This window comes from Astatotilapia calliptera, chromosome 9 (genome assembly GCF_964374335.1).
Source record: "Astatotilapia calliptera chromosome 9, fAstCal68.1, whole genome shotgun sequence".
NCBI classification, from domain to species: Eukaryota; Metazoa; Chordata; class Actinopteri; order Cichliformes; family Cichlidae; genus Astatotilapia; species Astatotilapia calliptera.
In genome coordinates this window covers 28,742,148-28,767,413 of record NC_137430.1, presented here as the reverse complement: position 1 = coordinate 28,767,413, position 25,266 = coordinate 28,742,148, and the positions used below count along the sequence as shown (strand labels likewise).

Below are 25,266 nucleotides of genomic sequence, written 5' to 3'. Positions count from 1 at the left end.
AGGACAAAGGGAAATCGGGGCTGCAAGGAAGATGAAATTAGAGAAATCAAAACAAGTTTTGGTGAATTAAACAGTACAAATGTGTAAAATTGACTTTTTATTAATAAAAATGAGTCTAAAAGGCCATAATGTCACCTTTTCCTAACAGAACTGAATGTTACCATTGATTAAAGGTGACACAGTATCTTTCCATTTATTTGTTGATAAGGCTCGTTAAAGAGATTAAGAGGTTACTGTATCGGTTTGCACTGCGTCCTGATGGATTTATTAGTAGTTGTCCTGACCTGTGACTCAGGAGCTACCTGCCAATCAGGGTATTGACTCGCTTTGTGTTTTCACCAGCTGAAGGTGTCCACGCTGACATCGGCCTCTGTGGAATATTTCTATCCTAGGCTGAGTGCCAAAGATGTGCTCAGCCTCAACACAGTCTGTCTCACTAAAAGAGATGAACGGGGAGGGAGAGTGGCAACATCCCGGCCATTCCTCAAAGTCTAAACTGTGTTCGCAGGTGGCACAGCAGGCGGCGAATTTATGAAATACTGTTTAACTTGCTTTTCCCATTTTTATCTATAAACTGGCCACATAGTCCTTCAAAACAATAGCCTTTACTTTCCCTAATGTAGAATGTGTTTGAGGAGTTTTGTTTCATTTGCAGTTTTACAACACAGGCAGCTTTCCTTTGTCCTTCCAGAGACACCACAGCTGCTACTTAAAGATTTCTGCTCTCTGTTCTGGTGTTTCTTCTTTTCCTTGTTTTTAAGATTTCAATTTTCACTTGAAACAGAAGGATTAAATAGTCTTAATTGGTTTATACTCAAAGGATTTAGGATTATAATATAGAGTTACGTCATCTTGCCTGAAAGTCAATGTTATTGGTGGTGAAAACAGAGCTTTCTGAGACTGGTGCTTATTGAAAAATATCTTCAAGCACACAGAAACAAAAAGACAGGTTTACCCTGACATATCTGGAGCCTACTTGCTATGAGGAACAATTTTGAGTCGTGATTAAGGTTCAGAATGTGGAACGAAGGCCTTTGGTTCTTCTTTGATAAGATTTTCTCTTGAGGTAGGTGATGCCAGTGCACATCATTTGAGGTTGGAGTCTTAAGATAAGATAAGAGTTGTTGGGCTGTCAGTTTAAGAGCTTTGATAAGCCAGTTATGTTATGTGTGCTACCAAAAGTGACATTGTTGCTCACAGTGTCTAACTTTGCATTTTATAATCTGAGTTTATTCATTTTCTGGCTGAAAGTATGGGAGACTAGAGCACACCAAACTAATGCCTTAGTCATCTAGGCAGTGACCCCCCTGGCAACCTCTGGGGGCCGAGGAAAATATGTGCATTCCCATTTCCAACCATTTTTCAAGTGGTTGCTGACCTTGGCGCAGTTGATTTAGACAGTTTCGCTTAGGCTTGGTTGTCAATAGTTTGCATGGTACACACTGATTTGTCTGCAAACACTCACAAGCTACCCACTGTTTCCAGTTTCTGGTTTGGATTGCACTTTTCAGATTCACTCCAGCCTGTTAGCCTTCAAAGTAAAAGCTTTGCCTTATTGTGGTAACTAACCCCTTTCATAAGGTGTAAACTATATAAAGCAAACTTGCAAAAGGAATCAAACCATTCCAAGAGACTTCCTCAAAACTTTCTCAAAAAGATGGAAAAATAAAAGGAACATAAGGAAACAATAAAAAGATGCAAAACAAGAACATGTTACAAAAGAAAATCATGAATCACTGACTATAAAGATGCAATCCAGCCCTGAAGAGATGCAGAACAACCACAAAGATGCAAAACAAAAATAATGAGATACAAAAAGACCTCACTTGAAGACTGACTAGAAAGAGATTAAAAAAAAAAAGACTAAGCGATCATAATTAGAAACAAAATGGCCAATGGAAGAGCGGGGGGTCTTTTACATATCAGTACTCATGGTTCGCTCATATCAGTAGATAGGATTTTGCAGTCCTTTTTTTTTTTTTTTTGCAGTACCTTAAAACACTGGAATTAAAGGTGATATTTACCACCGTCCTCTCAGCACTTTACAGCTGGATTCAGAGCACAGTTTCCTGTTGTTATTTCCCTCCATCCCACTCGACACATGCTGAATTTTACTGAGGGGAGAGCAAGAGGGGAAAGTGAGCCGAACTGGAAATCGCATTACACGTTTCCGCAAGGACTTGGAGGGAAAACAACCTGTTGTTGTTGCCAATGCCAGACAGAAAAACCCTCGAGCAAGTGTCAAAGTGGGACACGCTTCTTTTTCATCCTGTGTCAGAAAATATTCCAACTTGTTCACACGTGTAACCCCAACCTGACAGCTTTTTCAGAAGTAAGATTGGCAGGAAGTTATTTATTTATTTATTTTTAATGAAACGTGTATAAATGTTGTGTTGAAAGTAAAAGCATGAAAAGACAAAAACTGGGATGTTTTCCACATTTTCCCAAACCATCAGATATACTTTAATGCCTGTTTACAATATGGATTACTGAGCTGTCATTGGTAAAGGACGCAGTTCATTTCTGACATCTGTCTTTGGACCAATTGCTTGGCAACAGCACATACTCCATCATCCTACGACTTCGCCATCTCAGGCCACTCAATCCTCCTCGAGGCTTTTCATGTAATTCACAACGATGTTCCTGTGTTTCATTGGCATGTTGAACCTTGATTTCATTGAATGGAAACTGGCTATTATGCATTTGCTTTAATGGCGGTTTGACACGATCGCAGCTAATGGGACGGGCGTTACTCTGAAAAGGAAAATAATCCACCATTTAAATACAGCTTACTATAGAGAGGAAATTAATGCATGAAGGTTGAACTTGCTGTTGGATAACACAGGATCTGTGGAGTGCCTCTTAGTAAAGAGTCGGGGACATTACACAGCAGATAATGGCATGTCTGAGTGCTAATAATGAATGTAAAGATGAGTTTCACATTTTCTTATCCGACACCTATGATCTAATATATTTTTCTTATTTTACTGGAAAGATGAGATTTGTGTTTGAAGTTGAGTTTGAAACATGATTTTGTTTTTATTTTAATAATAATTAATGCTAAGCTGTACCCATCCATGATTAAACTTGTTTTAACATTGTGGATTGCTCCCTTTTTCAAAAAAAAGTTTAAATGTCTCTAGATCTTGATCAAGAGTGATTGGATAGCAAATCCATATTCAAACACTCAGCAGTGGTGTTGAGCTTTAGTTAGAGACCAAAACAATAAAGTTTGTGTTTAGTGTGGCTGGGTTCAGCCCAGATTGAGGAGTTTGTGGTCTAGATTTGGTGATCTGGACATCTGAGCATGTCAGGGGGAGGGGACACCAGGGTTGGAACCAGTGATGTTATTAAGCCATAAATAGACACAAGTTATTTTTGGCAGTTCTTCAGCGATCAGAGGCCGATCCCCTCAAACTGTAGGTGTGCCTGACCTGAGATTCTTTAGCAAAATATGAAAGAAGTGGATCATCAGTTCACTCCTCTTTTGAGGCTTTAACCCCTCAACTTATTCAGGCCTCCATAGAGGCAGCTCTTCAATCGGGGCCAGTACTGACAGTTTGTCTTTTGTCCTTTTCTCCTAACAGCGATCCTTTTGGCCCTGATTCATTTGTGATTTGGGCACCACGACTGATCGGAATAAGTTGGAATCCGCTTCTGTCTGGGTGAGTTTGTATTGCCTGTCGAGAGACCCTAAAGACACTAGTTAGACTCTGGTTTGCTTTTTATTTTCTCTGCATTAGGTCATGTCAGACATAAGTTACATACTTGAAATCACTAATTTTATGCTCTGCTCTTTACTATATTTAGTCTTTTGTTTATCTTTCATTCTCTTTTAGAATAAAAGACAGAAGGAACAACATGACAATCCTGCCCCTTTTAGAAATGATAGCTGATGTGTATGAGAGTGAATTTGACATTTCAGACATTGCAAATACAGACTATATTTGACCTGACCATAAAACTTGCTGTCCTACAGAAATTGTGTAGTATTTAGAAGGAAGTGCTGCATTTAATGAGAACAAGCATTAAAGTCAAACTATAGTTCATGAATTAAAGGTTATGGAGAGCATAACATTGCCGTACTTACCGGCTTTAAGAAGCTTGTACCTGTAAGCATTAATTGGTGAACTATGGTTACCTGTAGTTTGTCATGTTTGTCTGTAACATCTCATTAACTACCAGCTTAGTCACTTCCATTCAAGCTACAACTACATTTGCAACAATATGCTAGCAACCAACGCAATCACAGGGAGGCTTTTGAAAACCAGTTTGGGAATATAAATGTTTCTCTTGTGAGTTTTGGTTGCCACAGGATCACGGACTGGTCTGGTGTGGCTCAGTTTTAGCAAACACTCAGAACCAGTCAGGCGAATTTTTCCCCTCACAACCGGTGGCTAACTGCTGGTTGAGGATTAATCTCTGGGCCTTTATTCTCGTCTCACATGACCAAAGGTAATTTCATTTGGTTAGTGGTCACATGTCTGCAAAATACTTTTACCACTATTTTTTTTTTTGCCACATATTTCTCCCATAGATTTCAATTTAGTGTCTTTCTCTAATCAGAATCATAAGAAACCTGTCTAAACTCTGCTGGTGTCATTATTCTACCAAATGAAAATTTCCATTTCCTTCATAGTGATAAGGTAAACCTTGTTTATTGCAGCAATTACTGCTGAGTAAAACAAAAAGAAAATATTTGTTTACGTTCTGTGAAATAATTAAGTTGTCACAAAGCATTAAATTACACTGAAATACGCAGAATTAATCCTCAGGCCTTCTTCTGGTTTTCTTATGCGTGTGGGAGTAGACGACGTTTGTTTGGGTTCGCCCATAATTAACGTGTCAAAGCGCCAGCGACGATATAGAGGTGTTAATGGTGACATGGTGACATGTAAAGGTTTGAGGGCAGCTCTAAAAATATGCCGCTGTCACCTCATCAGTTCTCCCACCGCCGGTCGTTTCCCCGACGCCCTCGGAGCGAGTCTTTGACAAAACATCCACGATATGACAACCCGTGTCTCCTAACAACGTGCCACGGTTTCCAAACGCGCTTCAAACTGACTGACAGACTCTTGAAAGCGTTAGCTGGCAGCGCTGCCGTCGATGGATGTGTGAGCCAAGGTGCAGGTTGAAGAGGAGGCGATACGTGTGATGACTCTCTAATCGACTGGTTCTTTTTTTCTTCTTCTTTTTTTTTCCCTGAATGTTTTCCTGCCGAGCTTCTAAAAGACACTCAAGCTTGGAGTTTTTAGAGCTTGTGCTGTGAAAATGCTGCAAATGGACGCACACACACGAACACCTACACCAACACGCACACAAATTCCTGCTGTGCTGCTTCCTGATGTGCGAATGAGCTCATACTGAGGGATCGGGGTCGAGGTGCATTATCTCAGGTACTTATTTACCACTTCCTGTCAGGCTTAAAACCCACAAATCAGGGCAAAAACACACAGAGACAGAGAAAAGCTCTTCTTCATACACCTGTGATTATGGTTTCTGTTTTTTTTTTTTTTTTTTTTTTTTTTGGTTCTCTCAAATGTCTTCTCACAGCCTCACGGCCTGTCCTTAAATGCCATCACCTCACCTGTGAACTCCGTTATTTAATAAGTGAATTGAAGTGTTTCATTCTGCAGCGAGATGTGCTCCATTTGAAGACCTGATGGTACAAAATGATTTCTGCCATGAGAGGAAAAAAGCACATTATGAGCTATGAGTCATCTGGAGACTGCATTAACCTCTGAAAGTTTCTTTGTTTTTGAAATATTATTCAAACTTTTTTTTTCTTCCAGGAAACAACATAAAATAATAACAGTGCCATTGTCCCACAGTTGATAATTTGTGTGATCCTCATTTACATAATTTCTGTAAGCAGATTAGCTTAATTAAAACTGTCAGTGCTGTTTTGAAGTTTAGCCAGAGCTGCTGCGCTTGCCTTTATCTCCAAGCTCCTGGATCTTTATTTGAATCTGCAGATGTAGATCGAGCCTCCGGCTGCTGTAGTCGCAGCGATGACCTTTTTCTGCTTTAAAAATTGCATGTTTTCTCAGGATAGAGATGCCTCTCATCAAAGAGCAGAGAGGAACATTGATTAGTTTTCCAGAGGGAGTTTTTTGGACTTACTGTGACCTCTGTGAAAGTTGAAGGGATGCATCATGCTGTAGTCATAGGCAGTTTAAAGGATGGATGAAGCTTCATGGGCTGAAACGTGAAGCCAATCCTGAAAGCGACTTAAACTGGGCTTCTTTTTAATGGCCGGCAGCAGTTGTGTCCTCTGCTCAATCGATCTTTTATTTCACTAAAAAGATTTTTGAGGCTTTTACAAGGTCAGTGTGCAAGTTTATAGTCTCATACATTAAAACGTGATGTACATATTGTGTTGTTGTAGTCAGAAAAGTTAATAAACCAGGGAAAGCATCCAGTTTCATGTTGTTGACTGCAAAGATTGTCAACTCAAGTCTTCATAACCAGTCTGTGGCTTCAGTAGAAGTGTGCTTTCTGGTCTTATATTTATTGGAGAAAGCGATACATTTAAAGTTTCAGTTTTAAGTTTATAAGGTTGAATTATCCATCTGTAATATAATGGACTCTGTAAGTCACTGTAAATCATCCTGGGATGAATTGTTGTTATGCTTTATAATTAAACTACAGTTGAAACTGAAATGCAGCTGACATTAGTTTTGTCTAAATTCTCACTGGCTTTTATAGCTGATTTTAAGTTCAGACTTTGTTTTTGTACCTGGAGAGAGGTACTGGATGAAGTCAGTTCTCACCAGGTAACCTCCCAGCATTGCGGGAGTTGATGTGACGGACAGTGCTGCACAGGCAGACCTGTGCTGGTGGAGGGAATCCATCCAGCAGTTCTGCCAGCTCTGACTCTCTCTGGCTTCTCAAGCTGGAAATTGCCATAATGTATCCTGCAGTGGTCGGCTGCACAGGCCTCTTTCAGACGCTCCGTCTGCTCTGCTGACACACATATACACAGTGCAACACTATCACATTATATGTGATGCACAGAAAGAAACGCGCAGATACAACAGTGTCAGCTAATGTGTGCACGTAATATATGCTTAAATACACAGAGAAAAACGGTACGATTACTAATGTGGACTCAGGTTTGGTTAAGCTGCTGTTGTAAAGAAGCATTAGGGAAGCAGTAGTTTGCACTTTGATCACAGCGAGAAGCTTAGAAACAAACTCAGCTTGGAGTCGTTCTTCCCAATTCTGGGGTAGAAATTCTTCTGTCTTCAGTAACTCGTTATCTTTGGCTCACCTTACCCTTTCTGAGTCAAGCACACAGCCTCTCTACTTTCTTTTACTGTATCTGTCTTTACTGTTTAAAGCAGCACAGTAACCCAGCAGCTAGCTGGCATTACCCATCATGCCTTGTGACAGTGTGCGTGTCATTGTGTTTGGTCTGTTCAACAGGCTTAGCTGCAGATTTTTAATTCTTCTTTTGCATGAATGTTTATGATTTATATCATTTAGTGTAACAAGGAAAAAAAATGTTCTTTTCGGTGCTACTAGTGACCAATAATAAAATGTGCCCCTGACATTTTAAAAGCCACAGTTTATCTTTTCTGTTCACCAGTACTCCAAAACCTAAAATCCCACAAGTACTGATTCCAATTTTCAAGAGTAAGGGTGATGCAGAGCTGTAGCTACTGCAGAGCAATAAAGCTGATGAGCCATGCCATGAAGCTATGGGAAAGAGTTGTTGAAGCCAAGTTAAGGGGAGAGGTGATGATCAGCGAGCAGCACTACTGATGCAATGTTTCCTTTGAGGTTGTTGATGGAGAAGTGTAGAGAGGTCAGAAGGAGTTTCATGGTGTTATTGTGGCTTTAGAGAAAGCATATGATAAACTACCAAGAGAGGAACTGTGGTACACCATAACGAAGCCAGGAGAGGCAGAGAGGTAAGCGAGGGTGGTGCAGGACGTGCATGAGGACAGCGAGACAGTTGTGATGTTTGTGATAGGAGTGACAGATGGGCTCAAGGTGGGGGTGGGATTACATCACAGATCTGAGCACTTTTTTGTTTGCAGTGGTGGTGGACAGACTGCTAGATGAGGCTGGCTGGGAGTCTCCGTGGACTATGATGTTTACAGATAATATTGATCTGTAGTAAGGGTGGGGAGCAGGTGGAAGAGAGCCTGGAGAGGTGGAGGTATGTTGTAGAAAAAAAAGGATTGAGTGTCAGTAGAAGCTTGAAAGAATACATGTGTATGAATGAGAGGGAGACGGGTATAAGAAGCAAATAGAGTAAAGTGGATAAAATTTGCATACAAGAAACAGTGGAGAAGAGAGGCAAAGAACAGAGTGCCGGCAGGGTGGAGTGGGTGGAGATGAAAGAATGAGAGAATGAAAGGGAACATTTACAAGATAATACCAGGACTTACTTGCAGGACTTATCTAAGATTCGGAGACTGTAGCATGGACAAGACAGGAGGCCAAACTGAAGATGATAAGATTTTTATTGTGATTTCCATTGAGTGGAATGGACAGGATAAACAAGAAGCACATCAGCTCAGGTTAAGCAGGTTAGAGAGGAAAGAGTTTGGACAAGTGCACAAGAGGGATAGTGGATGCATTGAACAAAGGATGTTGAAAATAGAGGTTCCTGGCAGGAGTAAAAGTGAAAGACCACAGAAAAGGTTTATGGATGTAGTGAAGGAGGACATGCAGACAGTTGTTAGGACAGGTGAGATGGAGGCAGATGTGGTGACCGCTAAAAAGAATAGCCAAAAGAAGATGAATGAAATTATACCACACAGGACTGTACAGAACATCACAACTTTTCAGGTGTGTGTCCCTTAACACTTGAACCTCTGCACTGTGCCCATTATGCACAGTGGGCCTCCATGCCCACTAAAATCAAAAACTGGTCCTCATTCTGTACTCTACTCTTGAGCCCACAGTCACATATGTACTGTAAAATGTAACGTCTCAAGGACAGCCTGTTCTTTGCCCTTCTCGCCTGTGCAGTTAACATGAAATGTGTATGAAAAATGGGCTGCAGTTTAACGAAATTGATGAGTTTTGGATTAAAACACACGCACATACGCGCGCACACACAGCTGCTTGAGCCTTAACCCCAGCAGCTCCTGCTTGACCACTTCACCTTCAGTTAAATGTACTCTGGAGGAGAAGTGTTGAGACCCATCCAGACTCGTGATGTGTGGGAGAGAAAATCGACACAGCAGCTTTATGCAAACGCTGCCTCAGCACAATGCCTGCAGTCCTGACACACAGCAGAGGAGAGCACGTTTGATTTGGCATGTTTATTCGCACTATAACATTTATGTTGTTGCAAAGAGCCTGCAGCTGAAAACATGAATGTTGATGGAAAGATTAAAAAAATTGGAATACATTAGTGATGATTAGCTGCAGTAAAACCAACACTTCATCCCCATTTGTCTGTCATGTCACGGAATACATTAAAGCGGTGATGTTGGCACTCTGCAGCTATGCTGGTCAGTTTATTTGACACTGAAGGCGACACAGGTGAAAAAAGCAAAGTGGGGTGGAGGTGAGCGATGAGTTCCAGCAGTGAGCTACATCAGCGTCTGTCTGTGTGTTTATTAAAAGCAAATCTGGATGCAGTTGTGGATGAATAAGTGGGTTAACTGGATGAAACTGGTTTTTCACAGGTTGAATTGATCGTTTTTTAACAATGGTAGCAGGGCCACAGCACAGATTTCCACACCAATTTTCACACTAATCAGTAGTAACCTATTGCAGTGACCCTGGAGGCAACACTGCCATTTCATAGATGTTTGCCGGGGAGAACGCAGGTGCTTCAGCTCTTTGATGTTGGTTTGAGTTGTTTGTTCATGATGGTGGATCAGAAGCAAATTTATTGTTAGGAAGCTGCTGCAGAAATACGTTTTCAGGGTTTTCCAGATTGTTCTGACTAAACTGACGAGTTACATTCACTGGCAACTCCTCATTGATGCAAATATGTGATTGGCAGCAATTTAGCATGCAGATGTGGTTGAGAAGTACTGGTGTGAGTATTTCAGCAACTGTTGATCTGCTGGGATTTTCTCACACAACTAAGGTTTAACCCACAAAAGAGAAAATATCCAGTGAGTGTTGTTTCTCTGGGTGAAAATGTGTTGATGTCAGAGGTCAGCAGAGAATGGCCAGACTGCTTTGAGCGGATAGGAAGGCAACAGTAGCTCAAACAACCATTTATTACATCCAATGTATCCAGAAGAACATCAATGAATGCACAACAAACCAAAGCTTGAAGCTACAGCAGCAGAAAACCACACTGGATGGCACTCCTGTCAGCTAAGAACAGCAAACTGAGTCTATAATTCAAACAGGCTCACCCACACAGGACAGCAGAGGATTAAAGACACGCTGTCTGGTCTGTTGAGTCTCTGCTGCAACACAGTGGTAACATGATGGTAGGCTCAGAATGTGGCTTAAGTAACATGGAAGCATGAATCCATCCTGCCTTGTTTCAACAGTTCAGGCTGCTGCTGGTGATGGTGGTGTAATGGTATGGAGGATATTTTCAGATTGTTTAAATTCTGGCCTCTTGGAAGCAGTGACATGTGAGAAAATCACAAGTCATGATCAGCTGTTCTCATAAAGATTATGACGGCCAAATGCAACAATTTATTGGACACCGTTGTGTTCAATATGACATTAACAAGTCGTAATTTTCATTACGACTTGTACCGGGTGAGTGCTTTAATTTTCTCATTTTTAGACTTTTAGATACATGAACCCGTGTCCAGTCCTCCTGACAGTAATGTTTGTGGTTTTATTTGTTCTCAACTTCAAAGTAAAAAGAAAAATTCAAAATAGATCAGTTTCTGATTGCGGTCTAATTTTTTCCAACCTCAATCTGGGCAAATCTGGTTGAAATCTGACAAAAACATTGAGCTGACAGCATTGATTTAATTTTTTTTTTTTTTTTTTAAATGTCATTTTGTTAGTGTAGAAGAACACTTCAGTTCCTAAGAGATCTGGTTAGCAGTGACATAGTGTTCATGTGTCTAAAGGATCCTAAGTTTGTGTGTCAGTTTGTTAGTTGAAGCATCTTGTTGGCTCTTGTGGGTCGAGGTGTTGCTTTTGTTTTGACCTCACCTGAGTTTTTTTGTCTGTAGTATTTTAAAAAAACCAAATATGCCAAAACAAACTATCAACCCTTTCAGGAATTTCCTTTGTCTTCTGCTCTTTTGTCTCCCTCGAGCTCACACTGTACATCATCAGCTCACTGACATTTCACGGGTGCAAACCGCCGGATTAGCAAAGCTCTCCCCAATGCTGCTTCCAGCTTCTTTATTATGTCGGCCATGTGGAGCTGTGGCTGTTGTGGTTATTTTTAACTCCTGTCTGCGAGAAGGAACACTTTTTCTGTCCTCCTCCTCGTTTGTGTGCGGAGGCCCCGTGGGGAGGGGTTGTTTTCTGTTGGTCACTCCCAGAGGACCACAGGCGCGATGGGCCTACGGAGGCTGCTGCTCGGTCACTCTGCATCGTTACTAAATCGGACCTCATTCCCTCCTCCCACGCTGTAAACTTTCCTTCAAACAAACCGTCTCCAGGTGCGCTTCAGTCTCAGGTTGCTGTTGTTCAACGCTGCTCCTGTTGGACCTTTTGTGGATATTTCGTTGTTGCATATCCACAGTATGTAGGTGTGACAGTAAGTGGGTCAGCCAGGTTGTCCTGGTTACAGCTCAGTTGAATCGATAAATCATATTGTTAAGTCGCAGCCACGTTTGGTCCTCCAGCTCCTTGCTGTTATTTCATGGCCTCACAACGCTCCTTGAGAGCAGACAAGGACTCTTTTTTTTTTTTCTTACAGGCTGAGAAAACGATACCGTGTGGCTGATTTTCTATTATCATCCCTCCCCATTTTCAGGGAACAACAACAAAAAAACTAAAACCCAGACATGACAGATTGTGACGATGATGGTGACAGATTTTGGAAAATGGTGGCGATGGATTTTGAAAAATTAATCCAAAACATAAATAATCTGTGCTAATTATAGACACTGACTTTATTTAATCCCACACTGGGGAAATTCACTCATTACCGCAAGGGACAGAATAAAATTAGAGATGTATTAGAAAAATAAAAATATAAAAAAATATAAATAAGAAAACTAGTGTAGTGTACGCAAAATATTATACTATGCGCAGACAGTTATAATTTACAGAGAAATACCCCGTGGTGGTGGTTGTTGTGTACATAAAGTGCATTGGGAATGATAATGATACACGTGTACTTTTATCCCGTGTGGGTATTGTAAATCTTTTTCTGTTTCCCAGAACTGCAACCAATTCTCTTCTATCATGTTAAAACTAAAAAAATACTTTAATTACTTTCTTTATTCACACAAATGTTAAAAAAAAATTACAAATAATACATAAAAATGATGCTGCAGGCAGTGTAAAAGATAGACAAAGCTTTCAGGTCTGCAAAGTTAAGCTAACAAAGTATGTTAAACCTGCACTCTGTTAAAGACCACTAGGGGGCAATACTTGTGGTTGCAAAAAGGTCTGTGGGAAAAGAGCCTTCTGCTGACCTCTGTGAACACTTTAAAGAGGAGTTTGTGCGCTCTGTCACAAACAGAGGTTGCTCTGTACTGTATCCAATCCCGAGTGTCCCCTTCTGCCCACTCCCCGGTTGGACTATGCCCACACTCCGATGAACGATCCGAGCGTGAGCACACATCAGTTCGTCTCTGCTTTTTCCATGGAAACACTCACTCTTGCAGTTACAATTGCAATTTCGTTTAAAGCTTTAAAGCTAGCTACACAATCTGAAGAACGACATTTTTATCACTAAAGAGAACAAAGAGAAGGGCTAAATCGCACATCCTGACTGGGCTAGACCAACAGACTGAGTCGTTTGGTACCGGGCCGCGAGAGTTGAGGCTCGGGTGTGAAATTGATGGTTTTCAGGGTTTTTATCGGTTTTTAGCTTTATTATTATTATTATTATTATTATTTTTTTTTGAATCATTTTTATAGTCAATTCAGTTTCCCTGTGTCTTTTCCTGTGTGTTATAAATAAATCTTCTTTTGGTACCGGTACTGGTTTTATTTTGTTGTATCTGCGATACCTTAAAAGATGGTCTGTGAAAATATTGTCAGGCATAAACCAATCCGTGGCGCAAAAAAGGTTGGGGACCGCTGGGCTAGACCCAAAACCTTCAGGGTAGATGCCAACTGCAGTCACCCCTTAGCCCAAGTGGGGCCAATGTCCTCCTAAGTCTTCTAGTTGTTGCAACCAGATGCACTTAACAGTGTTTGTACTTATGTATTAAAATTACATTTTTTTTTTAGCCCTTCCCAGGCTTCATGTCTTACACAGCTACAGAAAGAATGCTTTAATTAACATTTGAACTGCACTCTGAACACGAACACACCAGAAGTCGATAATTACTACAGCAGTTCATGGCGGTCTGTTACTGTCTAACCCTTAAAAAAACACAAACATTGTTTATATGTGGATCTGTAATGTGGCTTTAAGGTCTAAACACAGTATAACAACACAAGGAAATTAATGAAGCGTGGGAGTGTGTGGAAGTTTCTATAGTCAGAATATGTTTTTATTCTTATAATTATTATTATGTTATTAAATTAAACAAGTGTGTGAGCAAAAAGTAAAAGGCACCAGGGAAAAGTAGTAAAGTTTAGTGTAAATGCAATAAATAAGGCTCATTGTTTGCATTAATAGATCTAATGATTTATTGTAGATCGTATAAATGACTGCAGGAACCACCAACCACTGACCTTTCACACACACTGTGGTTGGCCAGAACTGGACTCAAAAACCACAATAGTTACAGGTTGTGTCGATGCAACATTTCCTGAGAGTTAAATTTCCAGGGGGAGTGATGTCAGGTTACGTCGCAGGGTTTTGGAGTGGGTTTGTGGTTATGACTTACTCAACTGTACAGCACAGGCCATTCATTCAAACCTGCTATCGTATTAGTCTTTTTGACAATTTTATTAAACTAAAACAAAGTGCACTTTTCTTATTTTACAAGTCTATGCTGTATTTTTATATCATGTGGCTTTATTTTCATCAATGGCGTTGACAAAATGCATAGAAAGGAAAAGGCCAAAGGGAGGAGAGCAAAAAAGTCACTTGGAAAGTGAAAATCCTGAACTGATGTAAAGCAGAGGAGGAAAGCATTTGCATTCAGGAGGGAAGAAAAGAGGGAGAGCGACTGGGTGTATGGGAATATTGAGCCACAAAGCATTTATGTCAGATCAAAGCTAATCCTTATCTTTGGGAGAAGGATTCAGTAATACCCTGGGCTGTCTTTCCCCCCCTCAAGGGCAGGTTTCTGTCTCCGTCTCTCTCTGCTCTTCTTGCTCACTTTTCCATGGAACTAGGGGAAATTTTCTGCACCTTTTTCCCAGCTTTGACTCAGTGTGGAGAAACTGGGTCAGCTGGGGAGTGCAGAGTGAGGAGGAGGAGGAATTGAGGGTCTAGCCTCCAGACTCAGCTGGAGAGGGAGTTTTGCCTCAGGGGGTGCTGGTGCTGAAGGCAGGGGAGGGAGGCGGGGCGGCCGAGTGGAGGATGCTGACTACAGACACTAGAGATGCTCCACGACAGGACTCTCTTAAGATCTCATCATAACTTTCTGAAGGAAAGTGCAACATTGTACCAACATACTTGGACTTGCCTAATAAAGCTGCGATATTACTATTTAGTCAAATGATCATTAATACATCACCTTCTGGGTTTTAGCCTCTGAAATGCCCAGCCTGATGCTTTCACGAACTCTGCAATTAAAACATTACATGTAATATATATCACATGTTCATGTGTTAGAGTTATTGTTCTTTTTCCAGCTTGCTTTGTATCCCTTTTTCTTAGTTTTGCTTTGGTTTCACTTTCTCGCTTTACAGACCAATATGTGACCCCATGGTAACCTCCACATGCTAGGATATCAAATGCAATCCTTGACTGGTTGGTGAATGGTTGCTTGCTGCAATTAGGTGAAATCAGTAGTAAAGCGTGTGCAGCAAAAAACGTCACTAACAGATTGCTGCAGTCACCTGTTGTTTGCATGTAAAGCTTGCCGACTAGTTGCTGAGTGGTAGTGAAACTGAAAAAAGTGCAAAACATTCACCTTCAAAATATCTGCGCATGGAATTCACCATCTTCTATCAAATTGCTATACTGGCGAATGACTAAAAATTAAAGCTAAATAGAATCAGTATTCAGAAAAGAGGTTAACGGTCTTGCAAATCAGGGAAGGGTTTTGTTGCTTCTTTATTCTGGAAAGCGTTCGTTTAGGTGGCTCAGCCCTCTGATCAGGATTCCTCTTGCATGCGTCCCTAAGGAGGTGTTCTGGTTAGGGCAATTTGGAGGAAACCCCAGGGCGAACCTTGAATACACTGGAGGGATTAGGCTTCCCATCTGGCTATGCAGGATCCCCCAGGAAGAGCTGCAGGATGTGATTATGCATGAGGGTGCTTAGGCTACGCTTTTCTTACAGCATATATTGATGACTCAGTCAGTGAAATTATTTCAAACAGACCAGCCTGTCCTTTTTTTTGTTGTGGTTGTTTAATGCCACTCAAGGTCGAATGTGATCATCTGTTTTCACTCAAGTGAACCAAACTAAAAGAAGACTGAATATAGCGCTCCAAGCATGCTTAGTGTGAACTCATTCTTATCTGTCACTGCTACATCAATGTCCCCACAGGGCCAGAGGATGAGTTTAATTGCCTAAGATCTTGTTTTTGATAACAGTGTAAGATGCGCAGTGTTGCAGGGCAATCAGTGGTCACCTTTTTCCCCATTTCTGTCAACACTTTATTTTGCCGACCCCCACCCACCCACCCTTTTCGTCCTCGACGTTGGCCCACAGTCATGCCCGGACGGACGCCGACGGCGCCGAGATGGCAGCGTAGAGAAAGATAGATGTACCCTTCCCTCCTCAGCAATTTTCACACTTGACAATTTCAGCGAGAAAATAAAATATAAAGTCGGCAGGGCCCTGTTTGGTATTCATTGTTTCCTTGGTGCTATTTTGACAGGGTTTAATCATCTGCAAAAGCAAACTATCACAGCTTCCGCATGGATTAACACGGTAGAGACGTGATTATGCAGGAGGAGGAGGAAGAAACTGTTTATGGAGTTTGTGGCCTGAAGGAGAAAAGAATTAGCCGTGGTTAACAAAGATACCGACGACGAGTCTTGTGAACTCGCCTCTTCTGTAGTCCACTGCCGGCTGATGTGTAGAGTGTCTGTTGCATATCACGACTCCTCATCCTTCATGATGCATTGTTGTATTTTGACCACTATGCTTGTACCTTCCCTTCTTCTAGGCCTCTTATCTGTGCATAAGTCACATCCGTTCCTCTTGCTGACTCATGTTGCATTTAGTGATTTGACATGACTCTTACAGCATCTTTGCAAGTTCTGAAAGCTCCTCTAATACAAAGCAGCAGACGCACAGTTTGAAGGTCCAATAAGAGCAGCAAACGATGGCATTTGGTTAATTCTCCCTGTGATTTTGTTTTTGCTGCAGTAGCAAGCAGATTGCACAAAACCAATTTTTGTCAACATGAATGCAAAATCCAGAACAGGAGGTACTCATTAGCTGAACCACAATGCATGCATGGTTTACAGACAATTATGAGATAGGAGGTTGTTAATTTTTAACGTCACGTGGCGCTGTCAAACCTCCTCAAAATTAGATCCAGCAGATTAATACTTTTAAATAGATTAAACAGACATTGAACATTTAGGAAGAAGTTGGATGTTGCTTCGATATCTGAAATCATCGGCGCCAATCATATTTAAACATATTTTTAATTAATGGGACAGGAAGTTGTAAACAAGAAAAGTGAAAAGTCCAGTACAGTTCTGCAATACTTTGACCGAGAAACTGAAGAGTAAGCTGATATATAACCACTTATTGGAGCAACGCATAATCACATTCAGCACAGGCATGTGGACGTTAAACCACCATGAAAGATGGCTCTTATCATTAGCAACACTAATCACATATAAAAGCAATATTTTAACTTCATCCGTGAGATTATAATAAGTTTTGAGTGTCAAAAAGTCTGATTTTTGCAAAACTGCGATTTCAAACCTATAGTCCCTATGAAGGTCACATAAAACCATTCAATACAGGTGCACAACAAAGCACTCATTATAAAATACATATTACTGTATTTAATACACATTAAATCAATACATTTTAAATGCTAACATTTAGGTCATAACATGACATGATATAACTGTTTAGAAAAAAGGCCTCTTGCCTTTGCTGTTATTATATCAGGGAAAGGTTCTTGTTTTCCCTGGTAACCAGTAGTTGTTAGGGAAAAAAGTCATTCTGGACATTGCTGGGGGAAATTTGCAAAGAAAGTATTGCATCAAAAACCTCAGTGTTTGCTGTGGCTAATTGCCATGGTCGTTTGCAGTCTTTCATGTTTCTCTGAAAATACTAATTAAGCAAATACAATTTTTAAGTGTGTGTTTCACTAGTGCTTAGAGTAGCTGAATAGTGTTTGTAGCCAAAAACGTGACTCAATCTTCGTCTGCAGCCACACGCTAGAAATCAAAGCAATCAGAACGAGGTTTTCTTTTAATAATAATAATAATGGATACTTTATTGATCCCCATGGGGAAATTACTTGTTTTTTCTCTGCATTTGACCCATTCACTCAGTGAAGCAGTGGGCAGCCCACTAAGCAGGCGCCCGGGGAGCAGTGTGTAGGGACGGTACCTTGCTCAGGGGTACCTCAGGGTAGCCGTTAAGTGGATTCGAACCGCCGACCTTCCGATCATGGGGCGACCACTTTACCTACTGAGCTATCCCTGCCCCTTTTGCCAGCCAGTTGGGAAATACATATTTTTCCTTGGTGACAGGCTGCATGGATATGGTTGTGTCTAGTCTCCAGTTCTTGGGCCTTATTCACTTGTTCTACATTATCACGTCACACATCCCAAATTACAGACAAATCGTGTGGTTAGTGGTCACATGTCTGCAAATCCTCAATATGGTGCTACATTGGAAACCTCATCGCAGTTGCATTGGTCTCTATCAGATTGCCAGTCACTGACCAGTCAGTCACTGACCAGTCTGTAGGCCTGTGTGACTCTGGGACTGGTCTCTAAATTTGATGTTTAACAGGATCTGTTTTTCTAGTGTTGCACTTTGCAGACAGTCTTTGAACAAAATTTTTTTGCCACTTTTGCAACAACTTAACTTTTATAAATACTGGTCTCATGTGTTTATGCTCTCAGTTATTAGTTTTAAAGTAGATGATAAAGCACTACATGCTTGACTGACAAGTTTCTAGAATATGAGTCTGCTGCACTCTCGCAGTCAGATCCACTCCTAACTTGTCATTAAAAAAAACACTTGATGTCGAACTCCAAAATGCCAAACCTTCAAACCAATAGACACTATCAAGGTGACATGTCCATTTTTATATACAGCCTATGTTACCATCACTGGTAACCACTTTCTAACTTCTGTACAGGTAAAAATAGCCAGCCTGCACACTCATATTTTACAACAATGAATTGATGTTTTATAAAAAAAAGATGGTCAAGCTGTAGAGGTGTCTGATGGAAATTTAACCTACTTCCTGTGCTGATTAAAGCTTGGGAACAAGTGAGTCAGTTGACCTTTTAGTTGCTGTTTCAAAAGGTCAAACACACACCGCTCAGCTCAGCAGCACGGTTTCTAAAAGCCGCAGTAACTGCAGGCAAAAGCACCGGTGCAGTCATGAAAGATTGGGTTTGGGCACAAAAAACAAGACTTTTCTGCATCAGAGAAATGGTAAATATTGGAGCCGATGTTTGAGTATTCAATGATGAGCAAGCTACCGAGAGATGAGTTTTTGGTGAAAAGACTTTAAGCAAACAGCAGCTGCACTGTGTCCTTTTTCTCTCCAGAGTCAGAAGTGTTGTAGTTCCTGCTGATGCTGCAGACTCTTGATATCAAATGATGAAGATCAAAAAGAAGAGATCCTCAGTAGATAGTTCTGCAATGTGCGTATAAAACCTTGAATTCTTATTGATGTTGTTTTTTTTCCTTTTTTTCTTTCTGTTGCAGATGAAGGGCCATGTTGCCCCCAAAGGGCCGTAATATCACTGTGAAGTCGTGAACGAAACCAGCTCTGCTTCCCCCCCTGCATTTCTTCTAGAGCCAATTAAATTGTGTTTTCCCTCTTGTGAAAATACCTTTTTTCCTGGAAATGGAGACTCTTTCCCAGGATTCGATGCTCGAGTGTCAGATCTGCTTTAACTACTACAGCCCCCGACGGCGACCCAAACTCCTGGATTGCCGACACACATGCTGTTCGGTGTGTTTGACCCAAATGCGTAGCAGCCAGAAAGAGATCCGCTGCCCATGGTGTCGTGGCGTCACCAAGCTCCCCCCGGGCCTGTCCGTGTCTCACCTCCCGGATGACCCAGACATCATCACCGTCATCGCCATCCCTCACACCTCTGAGCACACGCCTGTCTTTATTCGCCTCCCCAGCAATGGCTGCTACATGCTTCCCATCGCTAAAGACCGGGCACTGGGCCTGCCAGGGGAGCTGGGATGTCGCTTCTTGCCTGGCAGCCAGCAGAAGGGGGTGACAGTGGTGACTGTGCCCGAGGAGCAGCCACTGGGTCTGGCTATGGGTCTAGACGGTGTAGGTTTGGAGGGAAGTGAGGGAGAGAGGAGGGTTACTGGTCCAGTGGGAGGAGCAGGAAAGGGCTCCACATGGTCTGGAGTGTGCACAGTGATCCTGGTGGCGTGTGTGCTGCTCTTCCTCCTGGGCATCGTGCTGCACAACATGTCCTGCATCTCCAAACGCTTCACTGTTATTTCCTGCGGCTGAGGGAGGCCGCTACGGACCCCCTCAGGATTCCCTCCCACCAGCCCTGCCTCTCCTCAGGGTGGGACTCTGTTAAGGAGAGGGAACTAAACTCACATCGAGGGCATTAAAGGAAACTACAGTGCAGTGTAGAGAGACAGTGATGATGATGATAAAGAAGAAGAGGGCAGGAAGGAGAGCCACAAACTGGTCTAATGTTGTGGAGTTTTTTTTAATCCTTGAAATGGAAATATGCATTTAAATCTTCACTCTCCTCTCATTGGACAGCACTCTGCTGGCGTTGAAACACCCACCTTTCTCCATTCCTTCCATTTTTCCTGAAAGAACGCTTTGGGAATCCCTCCAGATACGTTTCTGGCCCGCCGATTTGTTTTTGGCTGGAAGCTGTGCTGACACTCACACTCGCTGTGGTTGGATTGCCCGTTTAGTCTGTGGTTTGTAGAAATGCATCATCATAGAGTTGTTTAGATGAATGCCCGCTCCGAGTGCGATGTCTCCAGCTGGTGCTGCAGTACAGGGAGTCCGGACTTGGCCGCTCACCGTTCCCTGATGTTGCAGGAATTAACTGTGCAGGATTTTCTTCTGCCTCCTCCAGCCTGAATATTCTGAGGAGCTAAAATCAATTTTCTTTTTTCTTCTTTTTTTGTCAAAAACACAACCTGTGCAGAACAAACTGTTGCTGTGATGATAGTTCCACATAGTTAGTAAAGGCTGCGTTGTCAAAAATATGGATTGTAATGTTCATACATACCAGCTGAAATACAAACACAGGTAGTACAGAGTCGTGTTATTAGGGCTTTAAGAAATAAACAATGTTAAATGAATTGATTGTCATTGGTTCCAGCCTCTCATATATCAGGTTTTTCTGTCTTATATAACTGTACGATAAATACTCTTGTACTTTGGCCTGTTGTTTGCACACAAAAACAATCTAAAGCTGTCACTTAGGATTGCCAATTAACTCATAATTGACAGAGAATTGGTATAAGCAATTTAATGAAGAAATTAAGACCTTGAATTGGTATTAATTTAAATGAAAATGATGAGCATTTGGAGGAATAATTTAGCTTCGCTTCAGGCAATTGGATGAGAAGTTCAGCATCACCTTCTTATCTGTCTTGAAGCTATAGAGAAGGGATATCTTTGCAAGAAAAACACGTTGCACTAGCTTTAGAGCATCAGAACTTCACTTTGAAGTTAGCTAGGCTAACGCTTTCCTCTTGTGTCCATGTAACTAGCTAGCAGGTTAGCTTTCAAAATGAAGCTCTAAAAAAATAAAACATTTGAACATCAAGATGTGGCAATATAGAGCTTACCTGTGAGGGTATATTTGTTAACTTTAAAGTTAACTTAATTTTAATAGTTAATGAATATTCAAAATTTTAATTTTTTCCCTCAAATTAGCTGATTGGCTAGCTTTCTACATCTCTGCCTGTTTAAAAAATAAAAATAAATCACAGCTTGATATTTTCTATTCATATTTTTTCTTCTTTTTTCATTTGTTCTTCTTTAAAAAAATAATCAGAAAACATTTTTCTGTAATTCGAGAACTTTGGATATATTAAAAAAGAAATCACATTTTTTAACTTTAAAGCAACCAAGGCTAGCTGGTTTCCCCATTTGAGCTGAGCTCCAGCTGAGAAATGACAGATACAGTGATGCTGATCCTCATCAAATTCTCTGCAAGGAAGCCAACAAGCTCATAAAAATTTGAGTTTTCAAAATTGCAGCATTCTTCTGTTTTATTATTTTCAGTTTTTATGTTTTTGATGTTTATTCATGTGATTGAATTTGTTCATTTGCTTTTTCATCCTGACCCGCCTCATACTGACTTCATCCTCTAAAGCCAGATCCTCCAGGCCTTCGCCAGCAGCCCACATGCCATCTTCCTCCACCTTCTCATCTTCCCCTTAATTCTGAAACTGCTTTGTATATGGGCTGAACTGTAAAACAACGAGTTTATGTAGTATGTGAGTAACAAGTCAAGAGTGGGAGGCCGCTGTAAGGTTACTGTTAATGAGGGCTGTATTGATTTATCTGCTTTTGAATATTTCACTGCAGAGGTGGATATTTCTGGACTCATTTTATTCCCACTTTTGTATGTTGAGGCAAGCATTTTGTCTGCTTACTGTAAATCAGTAGATGTACAGTACACATAAACAGGGTAAACGCTTTTGTACAGCAGTCTCATCATGTACAGAATGATTGTAATTGTCATTTTTGATCATTTCCTTTTTCTTTGACATATTTTAGCCTTTTTTGTGTGTTTGAGCTTAAATAAACATGAGTTATTCAGGGCGCGCAGATTTGTTTCACCACACGAATGATAAACATGAGAAAAATAATGTTTAATATAATACTCTAGGTTTATTTCAGACACCTAAACTATAAAATGACTTTTACCCTGAAAAACAAACTAGAAGAAATATTATTTGATTTATACTCAATATTTATTGGGTTGGATTCATATCAGCATGATTTTATCGACTGCCGCCAAAGTAAGAATTCCAAACTGTTCAAAGTAAATAAATTTAGAGATTAAATCAAACGTGCTTCAGATATTTTGCCTTTCAGCTCTGCGACACTCTCCTGAAAAGGCGTTCAGGGTGCAGAGGGGGCAGCTGTTTTGTTCTGCAGATGCAGGGATAGATGGAGTTAAGTTCAGCTGAAATGGTTTGTGTCGTGCTGGTTGCTACGAAACAGCGCTGAAGGTCCTTTTGAAGTTGCTCAAAGTTGAAATATTTCCAGCTCCTAGCACTCTGTTCTATATGCTCTAAAGAACTTTCTAATTTCTCAACACTTGGGGTTTAAGTGGTGTTTTGGGGAGATAGCTTTCTCCAAGATTAAAAAAAGTTGGATTTTATTTATGCCTGTTAGTTGGAGATAATTGCTTAATAAACATTAATAAATTGTTATTCATTTCTTAAAATGTCATCATTGCCTTTAAATCATCAAAAAGATCCTCTAATGGACCTTGCAACCCAAAGCTCTTATTACTGTTAACATTTAAAAACACCCATATCTCGATGCCTAATGTAGAATCACAGCATTTCTACTGGGAACTTGAGTCAAAATGTCAGTTTAAAGCATTACAAGTATGTCATGCACAGTTTTATTACCATAATGTGGCATGACTGCTACTTTTAATCCACAAGAGCAATGCTGAAGGGGACAAGTGAAGGATGTGCTCTTAAAGACCAGCTTAACCCATATGGGTTTATTCAGCCATGCTTCATAAGGTCAAATATATCTGCTAAAGTTTTTTTTGTATCTATGTCTCAGATATCTGTGGAATCTTTGGGCTTAAAAGAGACAAAAACAAAAAAATATCCAACTCTGCCAACCTGTTGTCAAGTACTACACACTTAGTCCACACTTAGAATAGTGTTAGTTAGATAGTATTTTTGTAGCTGAAAGTTTTTGCCAAACAACTTATCTTTGGCTGATGTTCCCACACAGCACAGCCATCCATTTAAATGGCAGGTTTAATACCAATATCCACCCTAAGCCCTACAAGGACTGACCTCTCACAGTGTTCACCTGTCTGAGGAGTCCTTGAAAACTAAGGTTATTTTTAATTTCTTTAGAGCCAAGAACTTACAGGACCAACTCTCTCACTGGAACATCTTATAGGCTTTTGTCTTAAAGAGTGAACAAAGGGAAAACATGGTTGCTTCTCCCATACTTGCTGTTTTTCAGTAACCTTATAGTTAACGTCATTGCACTTTGAACTGTGGGTAAATTTAAGCAAGACATATGTGCATTTTTTTCTGGTGCAGTTGGTGTAGGAACAACAACCAGTCTTCACAAGGCAAGCTAACAGAGGACTGTTACGAACTTTTATGATGAACTTTACATCAAAGTGCACAAAATGCCATGTTGCTCTTTCAGCGATGTTGTTTGGTTGACACTGTTGATGCCAGGGATGTGTGTAATGCCCCTCAATATCCATGAATCTGTGATGTGGACATTTGCATTGAGCTGTAATTATGAGTTGGATAGGGTTGAAGAAGGTCATCAACCCAGCAGCAGGCCCAGTTTTGTGCATCGGGGCATTTTTGTTTACTCCAGGAAGTTTACTCAAGCGCACGTTTCTAACTAAACAGTCTGAAACAGACTCTATGAGGGAGCTGTGCTCAGACCCTAGCACCGTTCACCTCAATCGTCATTCAGCTCGTTCACACTGAGCACATGTGACAAACGTGAAAGAGTCTGGAGATACCATGGTATTCATCAATCTGAATAAATATCAAGCATCGATGATGGCATACTAAGACCTGTAGTATGGTCCAGAACCAGTAGTAGGCTTATGAATAAGATCCAGCACCAGTCCATTGAGTGTTTGGTGACCATTAGCTTTTGATTTGCTACAAACCTCATAGCTCTAAATGTGATGTCTGTATGTAATAGTTTCAGTATCCAGACTAAGAACATTAGTTTTAATCATAAATTTTTAGTGATAAACTGGAAGAATATAAATTTAAAACGCCAAATAAAACCAATATAAACTGTGAAAATGTGAATTTGTGGTGTGGCCAAGATCTATGTTACGGTTTAGTGAGCAATGGGCCACCATGAACAAGACTTCAAAAGCAGAAAAACAGGTTAATGAAAAACAAGCCCATCTTTTTCTTTTATCCATCCATCATTTCATGTGATGTAAGCTAAAGACAGCGGATGAAATCCACCTGGAAGAAAGTCTTGTTCCTCCCATTATACTACCATTTCATCTCTTTCAGTCCCTCCACTGACTGAAAGAGAAACCAAATCACATCGCTGAATCTCCTTCTTATTCTCTGTGTTAATTGTTTTATTTCTGTTCCAATCAAAATGTGCCCTGTACTTCCTGTTTTCTTTCTTTCTTTAAAAAAAACAAACAAACAAAAAACAAAGCAAAAACAGAAACTTAAGGACAGAAGTGTAGAGGGAGGCTTGTCATTTCTGTGCCTGTGTGTTTGTACAATGCCGTGAAGTTCCTGTTGTAGTTTCCTGTGTGTGTCAGCTCTGATGATGGCTGACAAAGCAAGCAGCAGCTGTTTTTAGTGAAATATTAAAGCAAACACTGAATCTAAGCAAGGACTCTGTCTTTAATTAAACCTCAATTGCACCTATTTTCTGGTGATATATCAACTTTTTTTATTAAAAGAAATTGAGCCATGTAAAAGATTTAAAACAAAAGCATATTCCCTGTTGCTTTATGTATTGAAATCCCATATGTCATGGTTGAGTAAACTCAGTGGAGAGCAGACTCCCTTTTGTTTACCCTCAGGAACCTCTTTTCTTTTTTTATTTATTGATATAGTGGCACCGTGGTAATTAAGGCTCCCCAGGGGCCAACTGCATCCAGCCTTGCTGCAGTAAAACACCTCTGTTTCTTACAGGCAGCAGCTGCTGCTAATGATGGCCACAGTTACAGAGACTTTTGTAGAG

The 25,266-nt window shown here is 40.7% G+C and overlaps 1 protein-coding gene across 4 annotated transcripts in view; it reads left to right on the top strand.

The window, feature by feature from the left end:
* Positions 1–24,908, top strand: part of rnf152 (ring finger protein 152) — a 60,730-nt gene extending 35,822 nt beyond the window's left edge. For 2 of the 4 annotated variants that reach the window (XM_026180245.2, XM_080306193.1), the window contains exons 3-4: positions 3,588–3,665; positions 19,065–24,908. In XM_026180245.2, the coding sequence (XP_026036030.1) occupies positions 19,207–19,839 (633 nt within the window). In that variant the 5' untranslated portion in view covers positions 3,588–3,665; positions 19,065–19,206 and the 3' untranslated portion in view covers positions 19,840–24,908. Of the gene's footprint in view, positions 1–3,587; positions 3,666–3,839; positions 6,516–19,064 lie in introns of those variants that run through there. The other 2 variants (XR_013911350.1, XM_080306194.1) reach the window with 2 other exon arrangements.
* The last annotated feature ends 358 nt before the right edge of the window (positions 24,909–25,266 follow it).